General features: G+C 26.7%; 1 protein-coding gene across 1 annotated transcript in view; it reads left to right on the top strand.

Moving 5' to 3' along the window:
* The first annotated feature begins 3,900 nt into the window (after window positions 1-3,900).
* LOC135930436 (carbamoyl-phosphate synthase [ammonia], mitochondrial-like) overlaps window positions 3,901-24,672 on the top strand; it is a 49,898-nt gene continuing 29,126 nt past the window's right edge. The window contains exons 1-11 of the mRNA XM_065467232.1: window positions 3,901-4,012; window positions 11,205-11,376; window positions 12,097-12,206; window positions 15,098-15,242; window positions 15,396-15,542; window positions 18,952-19,134; window positions 19,380-19,508; window positions 20,611-20,714; window positions 20,979-21,120; window positions 21,398-21,596; window positions 22,272-22,969. Of these exons, the coding sequence (XP_065323304.1) occupies window positions 11,242-11,376; window positions 12,097-12,206; window positions 15,098-15,242; window positions 15,396-15,542; window positions 18,952-19,134; window positions 19,380-19,508; window positions 20,611-20,714; window positions 20,979-21,120; window positions 21,398-21,596; window positions 22,272-22,969 (1,992 nt within the window). The 5' untranslated portion in view covers window positions 3,901-4,012; window positions 11,205-11,241. The remainder of the gene's footprint in view (window positions 4,013-11,204; window positions 11,377-12,096; window positions 12,207-15,097; window positions 15,243-15,395; window positions 15,543-18,951; window positions 19,135-19,379; window positions 19,509-20,610; window positions 20,715-20,978; window positions 21,121-21,397; window positions 21,597-22,271; window positions 22,970-24,672) is intronic.

The following is a 24,672-nucleotide window of genomic DNA, read 5'->3' on the forward strand; positions in this document are numbered from 1 at the left end:
TCGACTTAAATTGACGACTCAAGTTCAGAGAACTATTCGTCCTCTAATCGACTTAAATTGACGACTCAAGTTCAGAGAACTATTCGTCCTCTAGTCAATAACTATATATTTTGTATTCACAACTCAAGTTTGGGGTTTAAAGTAAAAAGTAAATAACAACAAATATCTTAAATAATAATAACTAATTTGAAATATTCGTCCTCTAGTTGACTCAAGTTCATAGAACTATTGGTCCTCTAGTCGACTCAATTATTTAATTATATTCACGAGTCACGACTCAAGTTGGAAGTCGAAAAAAATACAAAAACTATCTTAATTAATAATAATAAATCTGAAATATTCGTCCTCTAGTCGACTCAAGTTGACAACTTGGGTCGACTTAAGTTCACGACTCGAGTTCACGACTTGAGTTTGAGTTAGTCGACATATTCGACTAACGACTCGAGACTCTGAGTCGGAGTCGGATGAACTCGACTTTTTAACAACACTAGTTTGCGATTTGGAGTGAAGAAGACATGATATTAGATGAAGACGGGATTGATTGGGGATGTTTAATATCTATAATGTTGTATGTGCATAAATAAAGATGAAATGTTTATTATATTTATTTAATATTATTAAAGGGATTGTTTTGGATTGTTAAGTTATATTCTTGAGAGAAAAGGGTTGAGAGTAAGGGGCATTTTATTTTTTTTCAATACCTATAATATGATTTTCAAAATAAAGAATTAATATAAAAGTTGATTTATGAGACTATTAAATTATCTTAAAATTTTGGGATAAAGAGATAAGACATATTGACTATTATTTAGAAATTTATTTTTTTTCGATTTAAATGAATTAAAAAATCTGTATTTGTGAGCGGTGATAATTTTAGGGTATTAATCGGGGAGAATTCGGAGAAGAATTGAGGGGGAGGGAGATTTAAGGGAAAAATAAAAAATCGGGGACTCAATGGGAAAAATAAAGGAAGTTAATTGCCGGGGGGCCTAATGGGTTAGATGTATGCTTGGAAACAGAAGTACGAACAAGGACGCAGGTTCAATCCTGGTGGGGGAACTGATTGGGGAGATAATTGGAGAATCGGGGAATGATTGATCTGAAATATATATACGTGACTTGAATTTTAAAAGGAGAGATACAAAAAAGAGGTTTGAAAGAAATTTGTTTAAAAGTTCAATAAATTGAGATGAATTCTAAAAGAAGATATACAAAATAGGTATTTGCAATTTACGTTAAAGTTTAATATAGTGAGATGAATTTTAAAAGAAGAGATATAAAATGTAAAAGGGGAGATACAAAAGAGGTGTTTGAAATTTGCATAAAGGCTTATTAAAATATTTGGATTTATAATTATTGCCCGAATAGGCTTGCCATCATATGTCGCTGTAAATAATAAAAGCACGACTTTTACTTAATAATAAATAACGCTTAAATAATAGAAGGCATCGTTATTTTAATATTTTGTAATCTAATAATAAAGCCATCACAAATTTAAGAAACCTCAAAAAAAAATAGAGTGGGGACGCTGATTTTTTTAAAATAGATGGGGTAGCTCTACTTTGAAAACAAACCTGGACAATATATATTTTTAATAATTTTTAAATAATCAATAATTGTCAAAATTTCTATGTTATATCCTTGTTTAAATTTATATAAGTTTAAAAATATTACACATGACAATTGTCATTTTTTATGTTATATCTAAAATATTTCAAAAAGTTAAATAATAACGATTATGACAATCGTCACTTTTCTATTGTACATCTTACATGTTTACAAATATCTTAACCCCGTCAAAATAATTTTAAAAAGTAAAATAATGATTATGACAATTGTCACATTTTATGGTGCATCTTTATCGAAATATAATTTTACATCTTGATAATATAAATTTTAACCTATTTGAGTCAAAAAAATCAAATAAATTAAAAATTACTATTATGACAATTGTTACTTTTTTATGGTACATTGAATTTTTATAACATGCTTACTTACCCATTTACTTTAAAAAAAAATAACATAAAAAAAATAATCCACTTTAACATTTTAAAATATGAAGATCGTTGATCAAAAATATTTTTAAATAAAAAATTGATCCAAAATTTTTTAAAAATAAAAGATCTTCAAATTTTACGATCTTATAAGATCGTTGCTCAAAATTTTAAAAAAATTAAAGATCTTCAAATTTTACAAAAATAAAGATCTTTTTATTTTGAGCAAATGTATAATTGTGCAAATTAGAATAGAGTAACTTACTTTGAAAGAAATAATAAATTGGAAATTTTCAAACAAGTTTTTCGGTGTCCACGGGCAGATTATGTGAATTTTAACATATAAATAATAAGTAAAACAATACAAGGCATTTCGTAAACTAAAGATAATATTTTATAATTCAAAATATTTATAAATTTATTAGATTATTAAAAATTTGCGATTGCTGTATATATATATGTTAAAAAATTTTTTAAATATTAATTAAAATAAAATTTAATAAATTTAATTTTAAATTCAAATTTAAATAATTATAATTTAAAAAATTTATAATAATTATAAAAATATAATATATAATTAATTCAAATAAATTATAATATTAATTTAAATAAATTATAATATTCGAATGACCTTTAATAAAATATATCGCGATTTCTACTTACGACGTTATAATAAAATATATCACTATTTTTAGTAACTTATTTCATTTTATTTTATATAATATTCAAATTTATATTTAAAAATAATATCATATAAAGTGAAAATTTTGTATATAGTAACACAATGTAATTCTTCATTTTAATTTAATAAAATCTTTTGCTTAATCCTCCTTGTCGTGATGTATTTCCAACATAGTGGCATCGATAAAAGTTTGTTATAAAATATTTTCCAGATCGTCTTTACCAGGGAAATCAAAATTCTTAAATTAAAATTAAATATAAACTTTAATTAAAACATATGGACGGTAAGCCTTTATTATTGGACTAGATACTGAAATATTCAAACATAAAAATTTATTGGTTGATATTTTCCCGAAGGCTAATGTTGCGTTGACGATAAAAATACAGACCAACCCAGGCAAAAACGATTCTTATATAACACGCAGATTAAAATGACTATGAATTTGATTATGATAACAATTATGCCAAAATATAATAAAAAAAAGACAATTTCAAGTTTTTTCAATTAAAATTAACTGCTCCACTTTATGATCAGGATTTCAGGGAGGGGAAAGCATAGGAAAATTTAAATATATAAATTCGTAAAATGATGATATTTAAAATATTAAAGATTTAATTAGATATTTGTAAATTGTTGATATATTTAAAATAAAATATGATACGTAAAATAAAATATTTTAATCCATAAATATTATAATTAAATAATACTTGATGATAATAATAAAAACTATTTATAAATTGTGATAACTATCCACGATCAGAGAAATTATGATGTCTGTTAGAAAGGAAAGAAAGAAGGCACTTTTAAATATTTCCTTTCTTTTCTGAATTTTACAACATAAAAAATAATAATCAATAAACGCCGATTTTTACATATAATATATTTATTATTTTTTATATAATAAATAAATTATTATAATACAACAATGTCTACAACACTTTAAAGGTTTCGAAACGGATAATCAAGATGACGACGACGATGAAGCTAATACTAAAATATATTGATGCCGCTTCATTGAAAGCCTCCTTCCTAAGGCTTTACCTAAATTTAAAAAAAAATCCATATTACATATTTTATTTTTTTTGTATATAATAATCCTTTTTCCATATTTTAATTTTATGTTCCTATATTATAACATAAAATACATAAATTATAAGCTAATGACATCTACTACGTCAAAATTTGATATGTACCCAAGTCACGAAATCAACTAAGGTATCAGATGTCACAGGTCTCATGGCTTTGATAAATGTAATCATTAAAATCATATGATGTGATGTTTGTAATGTGCGGTTTTCCCACGATTTCATTAGAAAATATAACCAAATTTAAAAAAGTAATTATTCTTTCATATTCTTCATATAATTATCCATATTTTAAGATTTTATGATAAATAAATAACTTCATTTATCATCAACAATTTTACTTTTTACTATAACGATGTTTTAATTGATAAATATTTTACCAACATCATTTAAATTATTTAATTATAGACCATTTTTTAAAACTATTTTTAATTATTTAAATGGTTAAATATTATATTTATATAAAGGTCCCTTTTTTTACATTCTAGTTTCCTTTTTTAAAGAAATTATCTTTTTATAGTTTTAATCACTCATGCCTTTATTGTAAAATGTTTATCAAGATTAACAATAAATTTATTTTATCATAAAATTAACAAATAATTAAAATCTCTCATATTTATTAAAAAAAATAATATTAATAATTAAAATAAAATTAATATTAAAATTAACATTTCAAATATAAAATAAAATAAAACAATATTATATAAAAATGGAGGTGGGACTACAAGTTCCCAAAAAACATGAGTAATTATATTTTAAAATAGTGATTTGTAGGTTTTGTTTTAAAAAATAGAAATCTTTTGGTTCTGATGCAAGGGCTCTTGTCTTATCCGGCCTATATTTTTTAAGAACTTTAAAGTTCCGCTTGGCATATGTCCAAGGGAAGAGATAACGATCGGTGTAAAAATATAATTTATGAATTTGGAATATTTCATTGTTTTTTTTCCCAGCTATATTAAACGGATTAGAATTTAAATTTTTTGGGAAGAAGATATGCATGTGAAGTCCCAAATTAAGGATTTCCCTAAAGACCAAGGCACAGAAGTTAAGCCATCTAGTCAAGCCATCATCTAATGATAAATTTGTAGGCTCCAGGATGCTTGGTATTTGGGCCCTGGTAAGAGAACACTAATAGCTAAATTAATTGCTGCATGCCTTGCATGCCTGCCTTGACTATATATACAATTTAGACCATGTTTAATTATATTTTTACATAGATCGTTATCTATTCCCTTGGACATATGCCAAGCGGAACTTTAAAGTTCTTAAAAAATATAGGGGATAAGACAAGAGCCCTTACATCAGAACCAAAAGACTTAAATTTTCTACAAATCACTATTTTAAAATATAATTACTCATGTTTTTTGGGAGCTTGTAGTCCCACCTCCATTTTTATATAATATTGTTTTATTTTATTTTATATTTGATATGGTAATTTTAATATTAATATTTCTATATATATTTTTAATTTAAAAATAAATGACATGAGATATTAATAATTTTGAATCATAACAAAATAACATTTTTAAAATTGTGATCCTGCTAATGGTCTTACACGATTTTTTAAAAGGTATTGATTTCTATTTATATTTTCTGAATTTTTTTTTATAGTACATTACAATTATTAATTACTTTTGAAAAGAAATAATTGGTTATTAATTATAAGTAATTAAACTATTTTATGAATAATATTACAATGAATAATTTTATCCTAAATAGTGTTAAATTTAGGCTTTGTTTGATAACAATCATAAGAATTTTAAATTATAATATTTTTAATGAAATATAATAAATCATTAATATAATAATATTTAATTATCATTTTTATATGGTTATTACAGTTAAACATTATGTTATGTATCAATTTTTTTTTTAAATCCACTCTTTCTTTTTTTATGAGTAGACACTTATTTCCTCAATGTTTATACTAACAAAATGCAATTGTATTCTAAAAGATCACCAAATATATTTTTATTGTTTATGCAGCCAGGAAAGGAGTGCTAAAACATTAAGAAAAGTTTTTTATTTTAATGGAATATACCAATGATTGGATCACATCTTCATAATGATAATCATTTTTCCCTTTGAAAATAGGAGATAAAATTTTCCAATAATACTTGTTAAAAATTATAGTTAAGTTCAACACTCTTAAAATTTATGATTTGAATATTGAAATATCTTCATAGTCATTTTCATTTTCTTGAAAAGGTCAAATCCTGATTCCAGTATTTATAAATAAAATAAGGGAGCACTATATAATGGATGAAAAAACCTTTTTTTGAGAAAAAACAAACAAAAAAACAATTGTAGTTAAAATTAATTTTTTAATTCCACTACAGTTTTTATGGAAAATATAATTTATCAACATTTTGTTGTACCTTCTTGCAGACTGGTGGCAAATTTTTTAGATCTAGGCCAGACCCATACCCACTGCAGCCTGAGTTTTTAAAATAATAAGAATATTAATCTTATTCTCCATTCTAATTTTATGCATAAAATATAAATATTCAGCAATATTTCACAATGCTTATCTATTTTATTTATTTCTATGAAATGAATAATAAATATCTAATTTAAAATTTTCCTTATTTTTAAAATTCATTTTATAATTGTGATATTTATTCAGGCAAGAAAAAGATAATAGGAAGAAAAACATTAATATTTTTCAGACCATTGGTTTGGACTTGGCCTATATTGTAGGACTTTCAATTCTCAATCATCTTAAATATTTTGAATGTTTTTTGACAACAAAAGTTTTTTTTATAAATTTGCTTTTATTTTATGTTTTTTTTTTATAATGGATGAGATACTTTATTCAAATAACAAATTTCACAAATTTTATTTACGAATTATAATTAAAAAAAAATATATATAAAAACTAATAATATATTAAAAATGAATTAAAAAATATGTATGTATAAAAAGAGAAATGAGATAAAAAAAAAATAATAAAATAAAATTCTTTTTTTAAAGGTTTTTTTTCCCTTTTTTTTCACATCTGATGGAAATAAGCTAAGATTTAGGTTTGTGAGCCATAATTCCCATTGGCTAACTTTTATTTATCTGTCATATGATTGGTTGAATTTTTTTTTAATACTATTATTTTGTTGAATGATATTTTTATTATCGAAAACCATTGCACGTTAAATTTTACACAAATTTTGGTTTAAAATATTTTTTTATTGAATGATATATTTATTATAGAAAATTATTTAGCCATTTTTTGTAAAAAGATAAATAAAAATGAGATGGTTAGGATAAAATATAAGTAGGTAATTATAGATTATACATAAAGATGCTCTGCAGATTTGTAATTTAGTTACCTATGATACTTTCTCAATGGTCACTTATGTCATTACTTATATGCTTTATTTATAAATACATATTATAAGAGCATACAATATAAAATTTTATAACAAAATATATATTCTATATATTTATAATAGGAAATGCTTGATTAATATTTTCTAAAACATACTAGCTATGTAATCATTTATAAAGTGGGACCTCCCAGATTTAATATATTTTGTTTTGAGGTTGCACCAAAGTTGCACCAAAGACGCTCTATGGACTGGGTATCTTTGCTTCTATTGACCGGGATAAATATTTTATATATTTATTCTCACTATAAAAAATATTTTAAACATTTATAAAAAAAATATTAAAATTAAAAAAAAAATATGTATAAAAATTAACAACCAATGGTTTTCGATAATAAAAATATCATTCATCAAAAAAATACTAAAAAGTAAAAATTCAACCAATCATATGACAAATAAATAAATAAAAGAAAATCATTGGTAATTATGGCTGGCAAACCACAATCTTACCGGAAATAAATGATCAAATTAAAATAAAATAAAATAATCTACCTTATAATATTGATACACAAATTATTGCAAATAAAGATGCTTTGAAATTTTAATTTATTAATTCAAATATATTTTTGATAATTTAATTAATTAAATTGACGCTACTCGAAAACAACAATTTTTTTAAGAATAAAATTACACCGCTATCTAATATATGATTATAAAACAGATAAAAAAAACGAATAAATAACGTTCAACTCTATATATCATAAAATATGGGGGCAGATAAATGTTGTTAAATGATCCATTACAGTCCCCGTACAAAATTCTATGCTGTTTATTTATTCACAAATTCCCATTTTTATTTATTTCTTCTTTCTTTCTTTCTTTCTTTCTTTCTTTCTTTCTTTCTTTCTTTCTTTCTTTCTTTCTTTCTTTCTTTCTTTCTTTCTTTCTTTCTTTCTTTCTTTCTTTCTTTCTTTCTTTCTTTCTTTCTTTCTTTCTTTCTTTCTTTCTTTCTTTCTTTCTTTCTTTCTTTCTTTCTTTCTTTCTTTCTTTCTTTCTTTCTTTCTTTCTTTCTTTCTTTCTTTCTTTCTTTCTTTCTTTCTTTCTTTCTTTCTTTCTTTCTTTCTTTCTTTCTTTCTTTCTTTCTTTCTTTCTTTCTTTCTTTCTTTCTTTCTTTCTTTCTTTCTTTCTTTCTTTCTTTCTTTCTTTCTTGCTTTCTTTCTTTCTTTCTTTCTTTCTTTCTTTCTTTCTTTCTTTCTTTCTTTCTTTCTTTCTTTCTTTCTTTCTTTCTTTCTTTCTTTCTTTCTTTCTTTCTTTCTTTCTTTCTTTCTTTCTTTCTTTCTTTCTTTCTTTCTTTCTTTCTTTCTTTCTTTCTTTCTTTCTTTCTTTCTTTCTTTCTTTCTTTCTTTCTTTCTTTCTTTCTTTCTTTCTTTCTTTCTTTCTTTCTTTCTTTCTTTCTTTCTTTCTTGCTTTCTTTCTTTCGTTAGGTTTTTTTTTTCAAAATTAGATAAATTGGGATGTTTTTTTAAAAAATGGCCCTTGAATTCATTTCCACCATGCGCCAAAAGATTTAGCAAATTCCTGATACATTATACGATTTTGCAACCGATTTAATTTAAATTTTAAACAAATTATTTCTAACCAATCCGGCCCATGTTTCTATATAAAAAAAATTTAAGCCCAACTTGGTTTGGATTTTTTTAAAAATTAATATTATTTTTTTAATCCGCATCTATTTCTTTATTATTTAGCCCCTTGATAAAATGAGCCTTATTTTTTGGAACAGTGGACTAAATTATTTTAGAGAAATAGAAGGAAGGAAGAAAGAAAAAAGAAACAATTCTCCAAGCCTTTCTTAATTGAAAAATAAAAACATATACTATAGATTTTTTCAAAAATGTAACATACATTTTTTTTCGTTAAAATTATTAAAAATTAAAGTTTTCAAATTTTTCAAAAATAATAATTCTAGTTTTATACGGACAAAAAAAATATATATTATAAAATATTTCATCCAATTATTTCATAATTTCGGTATTATTCCCTTTTGTTTTTTTTTCTCCCGTTTTTTTACATTGAAAAAAAAATAAGAGATGAATTTTGACATCTTAATGATAGTTCTAGAAATACGCCATAATACACGGCATATTATTATTTTTAGGCTAAAAATCACATGATATTCTAGCAGTTATTTAGAATTCATGAAAAAATACGAGTTACCTCCTCAATTTTTTTTCTTTCTACAATTCCATATTAGAGTTCTGCATCGGACCTATATTTAGTCTACTGGATCTATGAAAAATTTAACATTTCCGATAACAAAAATAAAATATGGCTGATATCGTTAGATACCGAAAAAAAGGGGATAGGTAAATATTGATAAAAATCTTAGCAAAATAAAATAAATAATCGAAATGATGCGCTAGGTAAAATAAATGAAATAAGATATAAAGGCTGTCATCATTTACTTTAAAATGATTGACAGAGCTTGAAATGCTCTTCAAAATAAATAAATGTTAAAAGAGATTTTGATCACTTAAGATTTTTTTTTTGACAATATTTCGAATTGAATACAACTTTACCTAAATAAAAAATCTTTGGATAAATATTTTTAGATCATTTTCTCCATTATAATGTTATTCAGATTTTAAATAAATAGGATCGGTTGATATTGGAAAAATAAGATAGGATCGGTCTTTTATTAAAATAATTTATCCGGAATGTTTAATTTTGAAAAAATAAACAATATTTTTCTGTTTTTTTTAAAAAAAAACAAACAATATATATTTATTATTAATCAAGTTTATATTTTTTAAACGTAATTGATTTTTCGGGAAAAACTATTCAAGATCAAAAATTTTTTTTAAAGGTATTGCGTAAATGAAATTTTTTTCTCTTTCCGTCCTTCAAATGCGCGTTTGAAATTATAGATATATATGCGTATATTGTATTTTTAATATTTAAAAAAAAACCGCCCTCAAGTTTTTTTTCAAAGCGGTTTCCTAAACATTTTTCGAGCAATTTATATTTATTTATTTCAAAACAAAGGATAATAATTTGTCCAATTAATTTTTTTTAAATATAATATATAGCAGAGACCTACAGAGTTATAATTTGCACGGTCCTAACCGGCCCGGGTTTGAAGAAAAAATATCGGGCAGTATGTGTAATTTTTTTTCTACGGCTTTAGTTTTAAAAAAAATAAAATAAATATTACCTATTCTGGATTTTAGATCAGCGAATATGAAAATAATATAATGATAACTTCCTGTCGTAAAAAGAGTGAGTTTGCATCGTCACACTTTCGATTTGACTGTTCGATAGTAATTCCATTATTTCCTGTTCCTTTTGTAATTTAATATAGTCTTTTAATATAAGTATCAGTCATTTTCTGCTCTCACCCTTGGAAACATTCGTAATTGTCCGAATTGGGGACGGAGAAAAAGAGAAATAAAATCATACTTATCTAAGAAAATAAGTTTTTCCCTTAAAAGGTTTATAATATATTTAAATATTGAGTGTATCTTTTTGATTAAATATCACCTAAAATAATGATTAGTTGAATAATTAATTTTGAATAATATTTTCTAAGGATCGAAAAAAATGGAAATAAGAAATATGATGATAAGTGAATGAATGTGATATAGCACAATTTTTAAAATGTGTTATATTTATTTTTAATTTTTATAGATGATAATGATGGATTTAAAACATTCGGTTATAAATCCGGCACGGGTATATTTAAATTAAAAAAATACGACCCAGTCCAAGTACCCGGGCCGGGTTTAGTGCCGGGCTTGCAGGTCTCTGATATATAGTATCTGTATATAGTATCTTAAAAGCATGATGGTTTGTACATCGAACGTTCTGTCTGGAAATGGTCTTTTACATATATTCTGACAAAAAATAAACAACCCATCCTCCGAAAATTAAAAGATTTTTTTTTTGTAAGCCAAGTACATTTGAACTTGTATATCGACCTAATTCGGATTAAATCTATTTATTTTATTTTTTTTTCAAAAAAAGAAGAAAACATATTTAATTGCATTCATTTACGTAATAACATCTAGGAAAATGAAATAAAATAATTTTTTTTTTCTTCAAAAATTTGTAAAATTAAATTTAGATCATTAGCTAATTCATTCATCGACTCAATAATCGCAATGCTCGCAGTGATTAGATTTAGGCCTAGATCCTATAAATTACGAAGCCCTTCGCATTGTATTATCGGAAAAGGTCATTGTAGTCGATCTTATTCTATCACACATTTCACGAATGACTGGACCAATAAATTAAAAGTATTATATACATTTTAAGCCTATTAATTACGAATAGTAAATTATTCGATTCGTTTAAGTCAATCGAATACGAATAATTCGTTATTCGATTTTTATTGCAAAGTCTTTAATAATTAAAAAAAAAATTTTTTTATCTTGATTTTATTTTATTAATTATTAACTGCGAAATAATGAAATGAAAAATTTAACGAAAACAAGTTTGAATGTATGATTATATAATTTATTTCTGCAAAAAGCCTTTAACTTCTTGGAGGGGGGGGGGTTTAGGTTAGAAAGTTTAAAAAATAATTTTTGAATCACGGACAGAAATTTTCTGGACAAAAAGCATTGGAAAGAATAGTCCAATTAAAGAAATTTGTCTTAAATGATTAAAAAGTAGTAATTTTAAAAATGTTTACAGGCATTTAATATATTTTTTATGTTTGAAAATTTGGGTATTTTTGTCAAGTGTCTTTTTGTCCATATATTTTTGTCAAGGGTATCCCTGTCTTTTTTGCCCAGGACTTTTCTGCCCGCAATTCACCTTTTTTTAAAAAAAGAAAGGTTTTGTATGGGTCTAGATTGTATATTTTACATGATTCTATTATGGGTTTATCATAGATAATATTATGTTAATTAGTAATAGTATTTATATGTCCTACGATAATTACAACTACTATAAATTGTTCGCGCTTATTATATTTGAGGTTTAAAAAGCAACATAATACATTTAATTGATAGAGTGAACCGGCTAAGCTAACTTTAGCGAATGGTCAAGTGATTAAGGGTTACTCCTTCGGTTACCCCCTGTCATCTTCGGGCGAAATGGTCTTCAATACCGGATTAGTAGGGTAAAATTAATCGTTAATTATAATTACCGTTTCAAAAATTTAAAACACGGGAATGATAAACCGGGACAAAAACACGCCATATTTGTTTTTAGAGGAATAAGGGAATGTAGCGAGAAACCTAATTTTTAAAATAATTACCTTAATACACCGGACGTGCTTTATGAACGTTTTATATAATTAGTAACAATCTGAAGGTATAACAGGAAGTTCACCATTTTTTTTTGATCTTAAAAGAACCGAAATGATGCGGAACAGAAAAAATAAAGTGTTCTTGTTCCGGGATCCTTGCTTTATAACAATGGCAATGAGACAAAAAGGTTTGACCGGGGATCACATGATTATTACCAAAATAAACTAAAAATGGGAACTTTTAAAAAATTGATCATTTTATTTTCAAAGACATTTTAATTTTTATATTGTTGTTAAATGGCAACTCAATATTTAGGCCAGAAAAAAATTAATCAAACGCGAAGATTTTGGTCATAGATGGCATAAAGATTAAGACACCTATTGACTAAATCTCGAAGCGTGTGCAATATTTTCCTTTGCTGGAATATTGAGTTAGCCGTTTTTAAAAATTGGTTGAAATTCAGCCCGTTTAACAATACTAAATTTTTATATGTTGTCTGAAAATACGTTTAAAAATAAAATAATAATAAGGATGATTTTGAAAAAGTAAATTAATTATCTATAATTTTTTTTTTCAATTCGCAATAATTGGAAATTAATCAATCATTTTTCTCGCTTAAAAAGAAAATGTTTTCTCTCAAAATATTTTTTTTGTGTATGTTTCAAAAATTTTGAATAATTTGGAAACTATGTTGCAAGGTACATCCATCCATAGTGCTGTTAAAATAGGTTAATTGCTTACTATTAAGTGAATGTATGGAAATATTCTAAATACCAACCTAATTTGCTAAATACCGACCAAATATTATTAAAATGTAATAAGACCCTTATTATTTAATATATTAATATGGAATCACGTGGTCGAGTCCGGCCTCCTATATATTATCCCCCCAAGGATGGAACCACCAAGTTAGATTAAGAAATAAAACATGACCATTCCCGGGATTTGAACCCGGGACCATGGGATCAGTAAGCCAAGCTCTTGCCTACTAGGCCATAGAGGCTTTCCAAAAATCACGATTTTTAATATATATATTATAAATATATTTGGTAGTGCCTATCCAAATGAAAGATGGACAAAATTCAAATTTGATAGGTAGTACCTTAAGGTAGGCATCATTAACCGTTAAAATAACTAGATTTGAGCTAATTATTTAAAAACGGCCAACATCAATATTTTATTCAGAAAAAATATCACGGCAAGGCTGGAGATTATGCTCCTAGATGTTAGAAAGGTTTGGACATCTATCAGTGAAATCTCGAGGCTTAGGCAATATTTTTCTGGCTAAAATATTGAGTTAACCCTTTTCAGAAATCGACTTAAAACGAACCTTTTAACAACATCTACACCCATCACCTCAACTAATACTTTTTTTTTCATCCCAAAAAATTCGAATCAATTTTTATAAAACTTTATCGAAAAGAAGAAATAAGCTTTTTTTTAAAAATATAAAAATAAAAACATAATACATAATTCTAAAAAAAAGTTCAAAAATTTAACATATATGATTTTATTAAAATTTTTAAAACTTCTGAAAGTTTTATAACTTTTCGGATGTTAAAAAATATTTTGGGTATAGTCTTAAAAAAATAATATGTAATTTCTTTTCTTTGTTTTATGGAAAGAAATTCAAATCTGTGTGAGGTGGGGCAGGTTGGGCCTCCAAATTTGACTTCTGTAGATCTTTTAGTTAAATCCTTTTTTTTGTCACTTTTTTTGTAAGGTCAGATTATATTTTTCTTTTTAAAAAGAATATATTAACCCGGGTTTTTATTTATTTACCTTCGGAATAATAATAGGTTTTTTTTAAAAAAAATCCTAAGAATGAATCAAAAAGAGTGAAATATGGAAAAAAATTATGATTGATTCATTAAAAATGCATTTAAAAAGTAAACAAACATTGAAGTCCGCCACTTAGAGGCGTTAGACGAAATATAATGGCTTTACAAACAGACAATGACACTGAATACAGCTGAATAACAAATGTCTATGTCTAGGTTAGTTTTAGGTGTGGGTATTTGAATATCATTTTGCTTTTATAATATTAAAGAAGGTTACATGATAAAGAAAAAAAATTTGCCTTACAAAAAAAAATAAAGCGCTACTAGATGTCATTATTTAGAGTGCGAATGCCATTTTATTTAAAAAAGATTTTAACCGAACACTCTTTTTTGCACTTTTTCAGCGACGTCATTACAAAATAAAATGATTTATGAGTCCTTTAATGATAAGTTTTGTTCAAAGTTTTGGAATCTGAAACCATCACTCGGGTTATCTAATAACCGGAACTATATTCCTGCACTGGTCTGTGGGAGTTGCCCGAGTTCGTCAACTCGAAAAAGGATTTGGTCGGACCAGACCTAATTTTATAATTTTGATTTTCGGACCGGATTGAAGGGGTGGGGGAGATATCGCTGGGAGGGAAGTCAGACCCGAACTTAGTCCTAAATTTTTCTTCGAACCTGAAGAGGGACCTAAGGAAATGAGACTACTTTATTTTGAACTTGAAGCATCTTTCCCGAAAAAATTTAGAAACTAAAATCCTTTTTTAGTCTTGGTTCCAAATTTTCAGCCATTTTGGTATCATATTTATCCATTTTCTTTTACAAACATTCCAAAATAAAATGTAATATTACGAATTAATCGAAACCAAAAAAAGCGGAAAATTTTTATTTGAGGTTCAATAATATACTTTAATATTCAAAAAAAATATTAAATACGTAAAATAGATGTTATAATTATAAACAATTATTTTTTTTAGTTATCCAGAAGCATTAACCGATCCGTCCTATTGTGGCCAAATCCTGACATTTACCTATCCGATTCAAGGTAACTATGGGGTACCGGATACCCGGTTATTGGATCAGTACGGTTTGCATAGATACATCGAATCAAATAAAATTCAAGTTTTCTTATTTTTTTTAATCTCACTTATCTTTTATCCCTATAAATAATTTGTCATTTACGGTAAAACAAAATAAATAATAGGCCTTATTCTTAGAAGTTGCTGAACTCAGGGTAGGAAGGAACTATCTATATGCGAATTTTTTTGTCTATAGGTAAAAGGGCTTCTGGTTCAAGATTACACTTCCAATTATTCACACTGGAACGCGAAAACATCGTTACACGAATGGCTAATCGAACAAAAAATACCGGCAATGTATGGCGTGGATACTCGTTTGATCACCAAAACCATCAGGAATAAAGTTTTTTTTTTCTTTACAATTTTATATATTTTTAAATGATTATTAATTTCTTTTGGGATTTTTTTAAAATATAAATGGCCGATTTCCAAAAATTCATGGGTTCGAGCTGATATTTTGTCTCTTGATATTTTATTTCTCCAAATCGCGAGTGTAGTGTTGTTAAACGGCTCGATTTGAGCCGATTTATTAAAAAAACGACTAAATCAATATTTTACCCAGAAAAATATTGCGTCAAGCTTGAAGATATTGCAGATAGATGGCACAAAGGTTTGGACATATAGTAATGAAATCTCGAAGCTTAGGTAATATTCTTCTCGCTAAAATATTTAGTCAGATTATAAAAATTGATTAAAGTCGAACCTTTTAACAACATTAGTCTTGAACATATCCCAATAATTAAATATCAGTGTTGTTTAAAGCTACTTTTAAAAGTTGCGCGCTATTAATTACCTTAATAAAAAGTAGTTAATAAAGTTGCTTTTTATCCTACTTTCTAATATTTTTTAAAATATTTTTTACATATCTCTATTTTCACAGATAAAAAATATGACTTAAATTTCAAATATATACATATATAATTTATTTATTATTTATTGGATCTCTATAATAATAACATTCCCATTAGAGATCTACAAATTACGACCCGACCATACCCCAGCCGGGTCTATTTTTATATAATAATTTCGGTTCGGGCGCGGTTGGGGGTAAATTTTAAAATATGATAGCATTATATTTTGTCAAATAAATTGATATATATTAAAATTCTTGCAAGAAATTAGGCGCTTTTTATTTGTAGAATATTTTGTTTACAATAAAAAAAAAATTTAAAAATTTTCTATATTTAAATAAATTCGGGCCGGGCCGACAAATAATTTTTATTTCGGGTCGGGCTTTTCGTGACAAATAAAAAATTTCGGTTCGGGCCCGGCTACATAAATTAGGCCTGATGCAGACTAATTTCCATACTGTCATCTTCAAGTCTAGAGCGACGATCAGAAAGTAAGCTATGACTAAATAATCGTTCAACATTATTTAGCACACAATGCAGTATTAATTAATATACATATTTTTTATATAAGAAAAATCATCAAAAATATTTGTTTGCGTATTTTTAGATTTAAAAAAATGAGGTGAAAAGGATTTTCAAAAGTATTATCATTTATTTCATAAAAATCATCCTTAGTAGGTGGCGTTTTTGATCTGGCTAAGTATCCACCTTTAACTTTTTATCGAATGAACAAATTTCTCTCAAAATTGGTTATGTGAAAGGATTGAAATAACTATTTTTTTTAGCATATTTTGATAAAATTTATAAATATATATAGGTGAATGATTACTTTAAGCATGTTTAACATCCAGATAATAATTTATAAAATATTATCAATAAATTTATGAGACTTATGATAAAATGCAAATGTTAATATTCATTATTTATTGCAATTTTTATGGTCAGCTGAAACATACTTTTAAATGTTTCCTCGCTGAAGCAACTAGCCTTGTTTGATGATAAAACCTTACGGCGCACCTTACAATAAAATTTATACCCTGTGTTATTTTTTTATCAAGATTAAAATATTTTGTGAATTTAGGAAAAGGAAATTCCATATTATCATCATTTCCCAGAGAAATTACTTTGTCAATATGAACTGTACTGTGCCAAAATTATCTAAAATACCAATCTCTATCGACATTTTAAATTATTTTTAAAACTAGATTTATAACGTAGATTTTTAAATAAAATTTTAAAATAAAATAAAAAGATTATGATTTTAGTATTAAATATATATTTTAACAATTTATGTGTATTTATTATACAATTGAAAGTAGCGAAGTGCGCTACTTCCTAAATTAATAGTACGCGCTATTTTAACAACACTGCTAAATATCATGATATAGGGATTTTGTCAAACTGAGTTTTACTGGACGATGCCCTTTTAGATTTCAATTTCTATAGGTGTCTTGGATTACCCTTTAACTTACAATACCCACTTGATTTCCACCACGTTCGAGTAACTAGATTACTTAAAAATTTAATTACTTAACTCTTAGTCCTCCTCGTTTTTCTAGAGATAAATCGGCACATACTAATCGATAAATTATCGTATTTTCATTTTAATTTTTTAATTTTTTAATCGTTATTATGTTTTTATTATCGATGCCCTTATCGAGCAAATAAAAATAAGAGAGATTAGCAAATTTTTTTTTGCAACTAATAGCTATACATTTTTAATAGTACATTATTTCTTTCTCTTATCTCAAAGTCGAAATCACTTCTTCTTTTTTTTAAAAAAAAATAAAATAATAAGAGCTAATTTAAATTGGTAATAAAATATATTTCATTTTTTTCAGGGGAACAATTTGAATATTTAATCTTTTCTTTCGATTTACAGTGCAATTGTTGTTCTTATTGCTTATTAAAAATCCGAACTCCTCAATTACTAAAATGGATATTTATGGTCGTTTTCTTAAAGATTAAATATTTTATATATTAATATATATCTAAATGTCGTATTGGTATATGAAATTCATGGGGGGGGGGGGGGGTTTGATACACTGAGGGCGACTCTCAAATTTTATTAATCTGACCGGAAATTTATTCCAGCATTTATAGGGTGCTTACATTGTGAATTTAGGACAATTTTGCCTCAACTTTTACCTATTCATAATTTTTATTAATTTTAATTGATATTTTTAATATAATTTTTTTTTTTTACCAAAAATATACAAAATTCCACTGCAAAATTGTCGGAAATTCACAGTGTGCACTCTACACATGCTGGAATAATATTTTTATTCGAATTAGATTTATAAAAATTTAAAAGTCTTCCCTTAGTATAACTTTAAAATTGACAGATTCATAATATACCCACGAATGTCACAATACAACATTTTTTATTTGATTTCATAAAATAAACTATTTTTTTTTAAAAAAAATTATTAAATCTTCCATTGTTAAAATATTGAGAAAGAGAAATGTTGAGATCAGATATTAATTTAGAATCCTTAATTTCCAGTATTATTGCCTATATCTCGGAACTCCTTTTACATTTAGGTATCTCAAATTAGAGATCTGCAAAAGTAGGCCCCGGCCCGAACTAATATTTTTTAAGAAAATTCGGGCCGGGTCGGGCCTTAGAAATTTGTTTAAAATATATCTAAATTTATCAATTTTATGTTGAATTTTTAATGTAAAATAAAAATATGATTTTATTTATAGAAAGTAGACGCCAAATAACATGTATCGTTTATTTTGAGTAATTATAAAATTAATTTCTATATTTAAATAAATTCGGGTCGGGCCGGCAAAATTTTTTTAAAAAAATTTCGGGCGACCGGGCTTGAAAAATTAGGCCCGATGCAGATCACTAATTCAAATCATTCAACATATGTTTTATATAACCCGACACAGGGCACTCTTCTAGGAAAAATCGAATTCGAAAACCAGCCAATCGATTTTTACGATCCCAATGCGCACAATATCCTTCCCCACGTATCCATAAAATCGCCCGCGGTTTATTGCCCCGATAATCCTTACAAGATTATAGCCGTTGACTGTGGCATCAAAAATAATATTATTCGAAATTTAATTAAAGTAAATTTTTTAAACACCATGATGTTCGTCGTAAAAGTCAATAAATTTATTTAAAGGATGTTCAAATTAATTCGCTACCTATTTTTAGAAAGTCTTTTTTTTTTTGAGTAAAACAACATCTACGTTATGCGATTTTTATAGAAAATATTATATAAATATATTTTTTGAAATGTTTCCACAAAACTTTTTTTTTATTATCGATTTCTGTCAAAAAATTTTATTATTTTCTAACAATATTTATGTAGAGAGGTGGATGCGTTAAAGTTGTACCTTGGGATTACGATTTTACAAAAGAACCCTACGACGGACTTTTTATATCTAATGGCCCCGGAAATCCTATCCACGCCGATAAGACTATCCAACATTTAAGCAAAGTTTTTGATATTTTTTAATAAATAAATATACGATAATTATTTCTGTTTTTTTATATATATATAATCGAATGTTGTAAATAATCATCTTTTTTTAAACGCAACGCATTCGTAAACAAAGTTCGTTTTTTTTTTGACAAACGCGTTCTTGTTTCGTTCAATTTTGAAAAATCTTGGTTTTATACATTAAAATTAATATTAAATTTTTTAAGAAAAAGGAGTTATGTTATAATCAGCTGTTTCCTATAACATTTTAATTTTTTTTTAACACTACTATTTTTGTGTTATAGTATAAATTATTAATTAGATTTGTTATTTCATCATCTGATTCTTAAATCAGAATTAGATGAAATAACTTTACCATGGCACAAAGGTAATAAATATTTCACAGTAACATCTTATATTAAAGGAACCTCAATCCCTATCAAATGTAAAATGAGTCCAAAAATTATAATATAAGTTCAATCTTCAAGTTCTAATTTAAAGAGACATTACTATAACTAGCCCTTAATAAATTATTATAAATTGTTGTATTTCATATGCATATTAAATTATTATGATTATTATATTTTTAATATTCATAAAATAAAAATCATTGTATATTATATAATATAGTATAAAATAGTTAATATCTTTTAGAATATTTTGTGTGATTCTTTGAAACTATTAAAGATTTAATCAAGTGCTTTATATTAATTGTTGAACACAATTTAAAGTATTATAAATTTGATATATTTTATAATTTAATTTTATATGATATTTTAAAAGTTTTTAGTATAGTAAAAATTAATAAGAATTTTTTTTATAAATAAAAAGATATTTTTACCATTACTAATACTGTATTTAATTTATATGTATTAAAATAAAACTATTAATTTTATTATTGGCTAATCATACGCGTCCTAGCAAGCAATTAAAATCGCGTGATTTAAAAAAAAAACAAAACCATGGCACAGTTTATTTCACAATTTACAATTTGTAGTTGATCGCTTAGGACGTGGTTTTTATAGCCTATATATATATCCGTCGGAGACTTATTTATGAAACATCCTTCCAAATAATTTATTTCCTCCATAAAACCACTTATATAAAAATAAATTAAAAGGTTATCAAGGAAAGGAATGAACCAATTTTCGGAATTTGTTTGGGGAATCAATTGATGGGTTTAGCCGCCGGCGCGCAATCTTACAAATTACCTTTCGGAAATAGGTGAATCAATCCATTTTTTTTTAAAAGTTAACCTAAATGACTTATTTTTCTTTTCGTGAACAATAATGTACAGTAAAATCTGTCGATAGGAATTCGATTAGGACTCAAAATATTTTGGTCAAATTAAGAAGTTGCCTTAATTATTAAGAGTCCAAATTAGACATATTTTACTGTATTGGATATAACTATCACATAAGTCGTCCAAAAACAAGGACCTGCCGTATAGGAAGTCCTAATCCTTTTTTTAAAATATTTATAATTCAGAGGTCATAATCAACCAGTCATGAATACAATCACGAACGAAGCGTACATAACATCCCAAAATCATGGTTTCGCCATTGACCAAAATACCCTGCCTTCCGATTGGAAATCCTTATTTGTTAACATCAACGATAAAAGTAACGAAGTATGTTTATGATTCCGCTTTTTATATTATCACTTTCTTACATTCAATATAATGGGATTTATTGGAAGGGGAAAGGTTAATTAAATAGATCTGCTGTAAAACTTCGGACTGAATTTTTTTCTCCTTCTTCAAACTTAGGGGGTTTCTTATTCTATTTTACTTCATTAGGTGATCAGAGGTTTTAAAATTAGTGATGGGAGGGAGGGGTTAATTAGGATATTTAAATGGAGTTTGGTAGGAATTTTTTTAAAATATATAATCTATAATAATAAACAAGGGTATCTACCACACGAACAAGCCATTTTTTACGGCTCAATTCCACCCGGAACACTTTGGCGGGCCAAAGGATACAGAATCGTTGTTTAACACCTTTTTTGATATGGTGAAACGCCATAAAACGGAGAAATATAGCATTATAACTATACCAGAATATTTTACTCGAACTTCTAAAAAGGCAGGCGAATCGAAAGTTTCTGGTAAAAGAAAAAAAACTAATATATTGCTACTTCTATATATTACGATTAAGGGTTTGTTAGAGGGTATATTAATTTGAATGCAATGCGTCAACTAGTGGTTGAACATTCCTTCCTTACTTTCTTTGAAAAAGGTTGGTGACTATTGATTTCATGATCTATTGCAATATTTTTTATATATCTTAATATTTGTTTCAAAGATTTAAAATTGATATACTTATTGTAATTAGACCATTCCTCGACAAATACTGCAGAAAGAAATTCTGTTATCCCTGTTTCCCAACCTCATAGGATTTTCCACCCTAAGCTTATCATTCTTTTCATTTATAAACTTAAACAGTAATAAAATATAACCATATTAGAGTAAAATTGACACTAGTCGAGAATCTACAAAATGAAGGAATTTATTAACAACAAAAATGGCTATTCACTTATCTAAAATATAATTATTCACAAAAATTAATTAATGGAGAATTTAGGTCTTCTTCTAGCGACAACATATATAATCTGTCATAATTTACTATTTGAATTTAATAGCTGAAAAGTTTAAAAAAAACGAATTTTATTCACGAATACCTTCATTTGCAACATTAAAAATTAGTCCGAATCCTTTAATATTACTTCATAACCGGCATAATGAAAAAGTTAAACATATTATAAAAAAACATATTTTATAAGCCACCTCTTCCCTTCCTGTTTCATGTCGCAAAGTGCTAATCCTAGGTAGCGGCGGCCTCTCCATAGGTCAAGCCGGCGAGTTCGATTACAGTGGCTCCCAGGCCGTCAAGGCTTTTAAGGAAGAAGGAATCGAGGTCATTCTTATGAACCCGAATATAGCGTCGGTTCAGACTAACTCCCCCCAGACCATCATAGCTGACGATTTGCTGCCCAATAAAACGATGCTAACTAATAGCAACAAAAAAACTGCTCTAGCCGCTGACAGCGTTTATTTCCTTCCCGTCACATCGACGTTCGCCGCTTTGGTCATAGCTAAAGAGAAACCTGATGCTATTTTACTGTCAATGGGTGGCCAAACGGCTCTCAACGTGGGAGTCGAGCTTTACAGGAAAGGGCTGGTCGGCCCTGGCACGGGAGTCAACGTGCTAGGAACGCCCGTGGATTCAGTAGTGGCCACCGAAGATCGGGGACTCTTCGCAGGAAGATTGAAGGAAATAGGGGAAAAAATAGCGCCGGGCCAAGTCGCTAGTACCATGGCAGAAGTCGATGCGATAGTACAGAATCTACTGGGAGGCCAATATCCCGTGATGGTAAGAGCCGGATTTGCCTTGGGCGGCTTGGGCTCGGGAGTGGCCAAAGATAGAGAAGAACTTGAATACCTGTGCAAAACTGTGTTTGCCATGGGAGGACAATCACAGGTATATGGGCACACTGATTTATAATTTTTTTTATTAAGTTTGAAATTTTAAAGAAATCTTAAGAATTTTAGTTTCTTGTTTGAAATTAATGATAGCATTTAAAGCAGTTAGGTTGAGGGCGGCTTATAAGGATTTTATTAGCAAAGACTAGATTTTTTAAAATATTTTGTATCTTTTACCATTAATGTCAAAATTATAAGTTCGAAGATTGTTGGCATCAATGCTAAAAGATATGAAAGCAAATCATTACAGGCATCAGCCTTAATAAAGAATATTAAAAATATAATCTTTTGAATTTATAATGCTCTCGTCGCTTTTGTTACACTTTGCCTTATACCTACAATGATTCACGCGCATACGCCACACTCCCTCCTCCAAAGCCAAAAATTTAGATGCTGGCTAAATATTTTTCAAAAATATTACTATTTTATGGATATTAAATTTATATTTTATATAATCATTCCTACTTTTTATCCCATATATATTTCAATCTACTTTTATTTAGCAAATTCACAGCACAGATAAATACGCTGCTAATTTATTCTATGAATTAATATCGATTTCAAATTTGGTAATATATTTAAATACCATTTTATAATTTCCTACCAAATAGCTAAAGTAAAATATAAAATTTATATTTAAGGTTTAAAATTTATATGGATATAAGGACTTTTTTGAATAAGTATTTATGAAAGTCAGAAGCCTGTCATCTTTACGACGGTATGGAAGAGCCCATGTAACCAATTAGCGGACAATTCAATAGGCTTCAGGTTTTTGTAAAAGGAAATTTCCAACGACTATATATGTGAAGTGTGCTAATCTTAGCATTTCTGATTCGTGTTCTCTACCAATGATATCAAATTGTTTAGGTAATTTTGTTTATTTTGATTAGAATTTCTCATTTACAATAGGTAAAATATTAGCATCTATGAAATGTTTAGATATCCCAGTCAAAATATAATAAACAGAATTATATCTGAAGTTTCTTGTTTAACATAAAGAAACATTATAAAAAGCATGCCCAACAAGATGAAGCCTTTATCATAAAAATTAACGACTTTTATAGAGCTAGAAGAGCCTATTTATAAATGCTCTTACTGAGATAAACCAATAAATAGCCTGAAAAAGACATTTCTTTAGAAGCGAATTTTGGAGACAATACTACAACCGTATTTGTTTTTTTTTGCATTAGAATGTATTAACAAATTACTTAATTACATAAGTATTTTATGTAAAATATTTGAAAAAAATGACATTGATTTGACTGAGACTATGAGAATAATTGAAAGCATCATATCGGAATTGAAGGAAATTAGGGCAATTATAAATGACGAATTTCATTAATATATGACATTGCTGAGTCATGGAGCTCTTTGAATTTAAGATTTGTCTTCCTCAACTCAGGACATTTATCGGCAGTACTTACAAATCTGCGAATATTATTGTCACGGAATCCTTCCAAATCCATTTCCTAATCTTGCTGAGAAAAAATTAAATAATGTTTATTGTGAGGATATTAAAGTATCACATGAACATTACTAACACAAACTATGATATAAAAGGTTAACTACAGTTGGTAAAATTTTACTAAATGTTATAGATGCTTTGCGTAATCTAAAACACAACTTAGAAAATTTTCTTAACATATTAAAATTATTGTATATTTTGGCAACTAGCCATTATTACAATGTAAGAACATTTCT

The sequence above is a fragment of the Gordionus sp. m RMFG-2023 genome, chromosome 5 (genome assembly GCF_954871325.1).
Source record: "Gordionus sp. m RMFG-2023 chromosome 5, tfGorSpeb1-WG-v2, whole genome shotgun sequence".
Classification (NCBI taxonomy): Eukaryota; Metazoa; Nematomorpha; class Gordioida; order Chordodea; family Parachordodidae; genus Gordionus; species Gordionus sp. m RMFG-2023.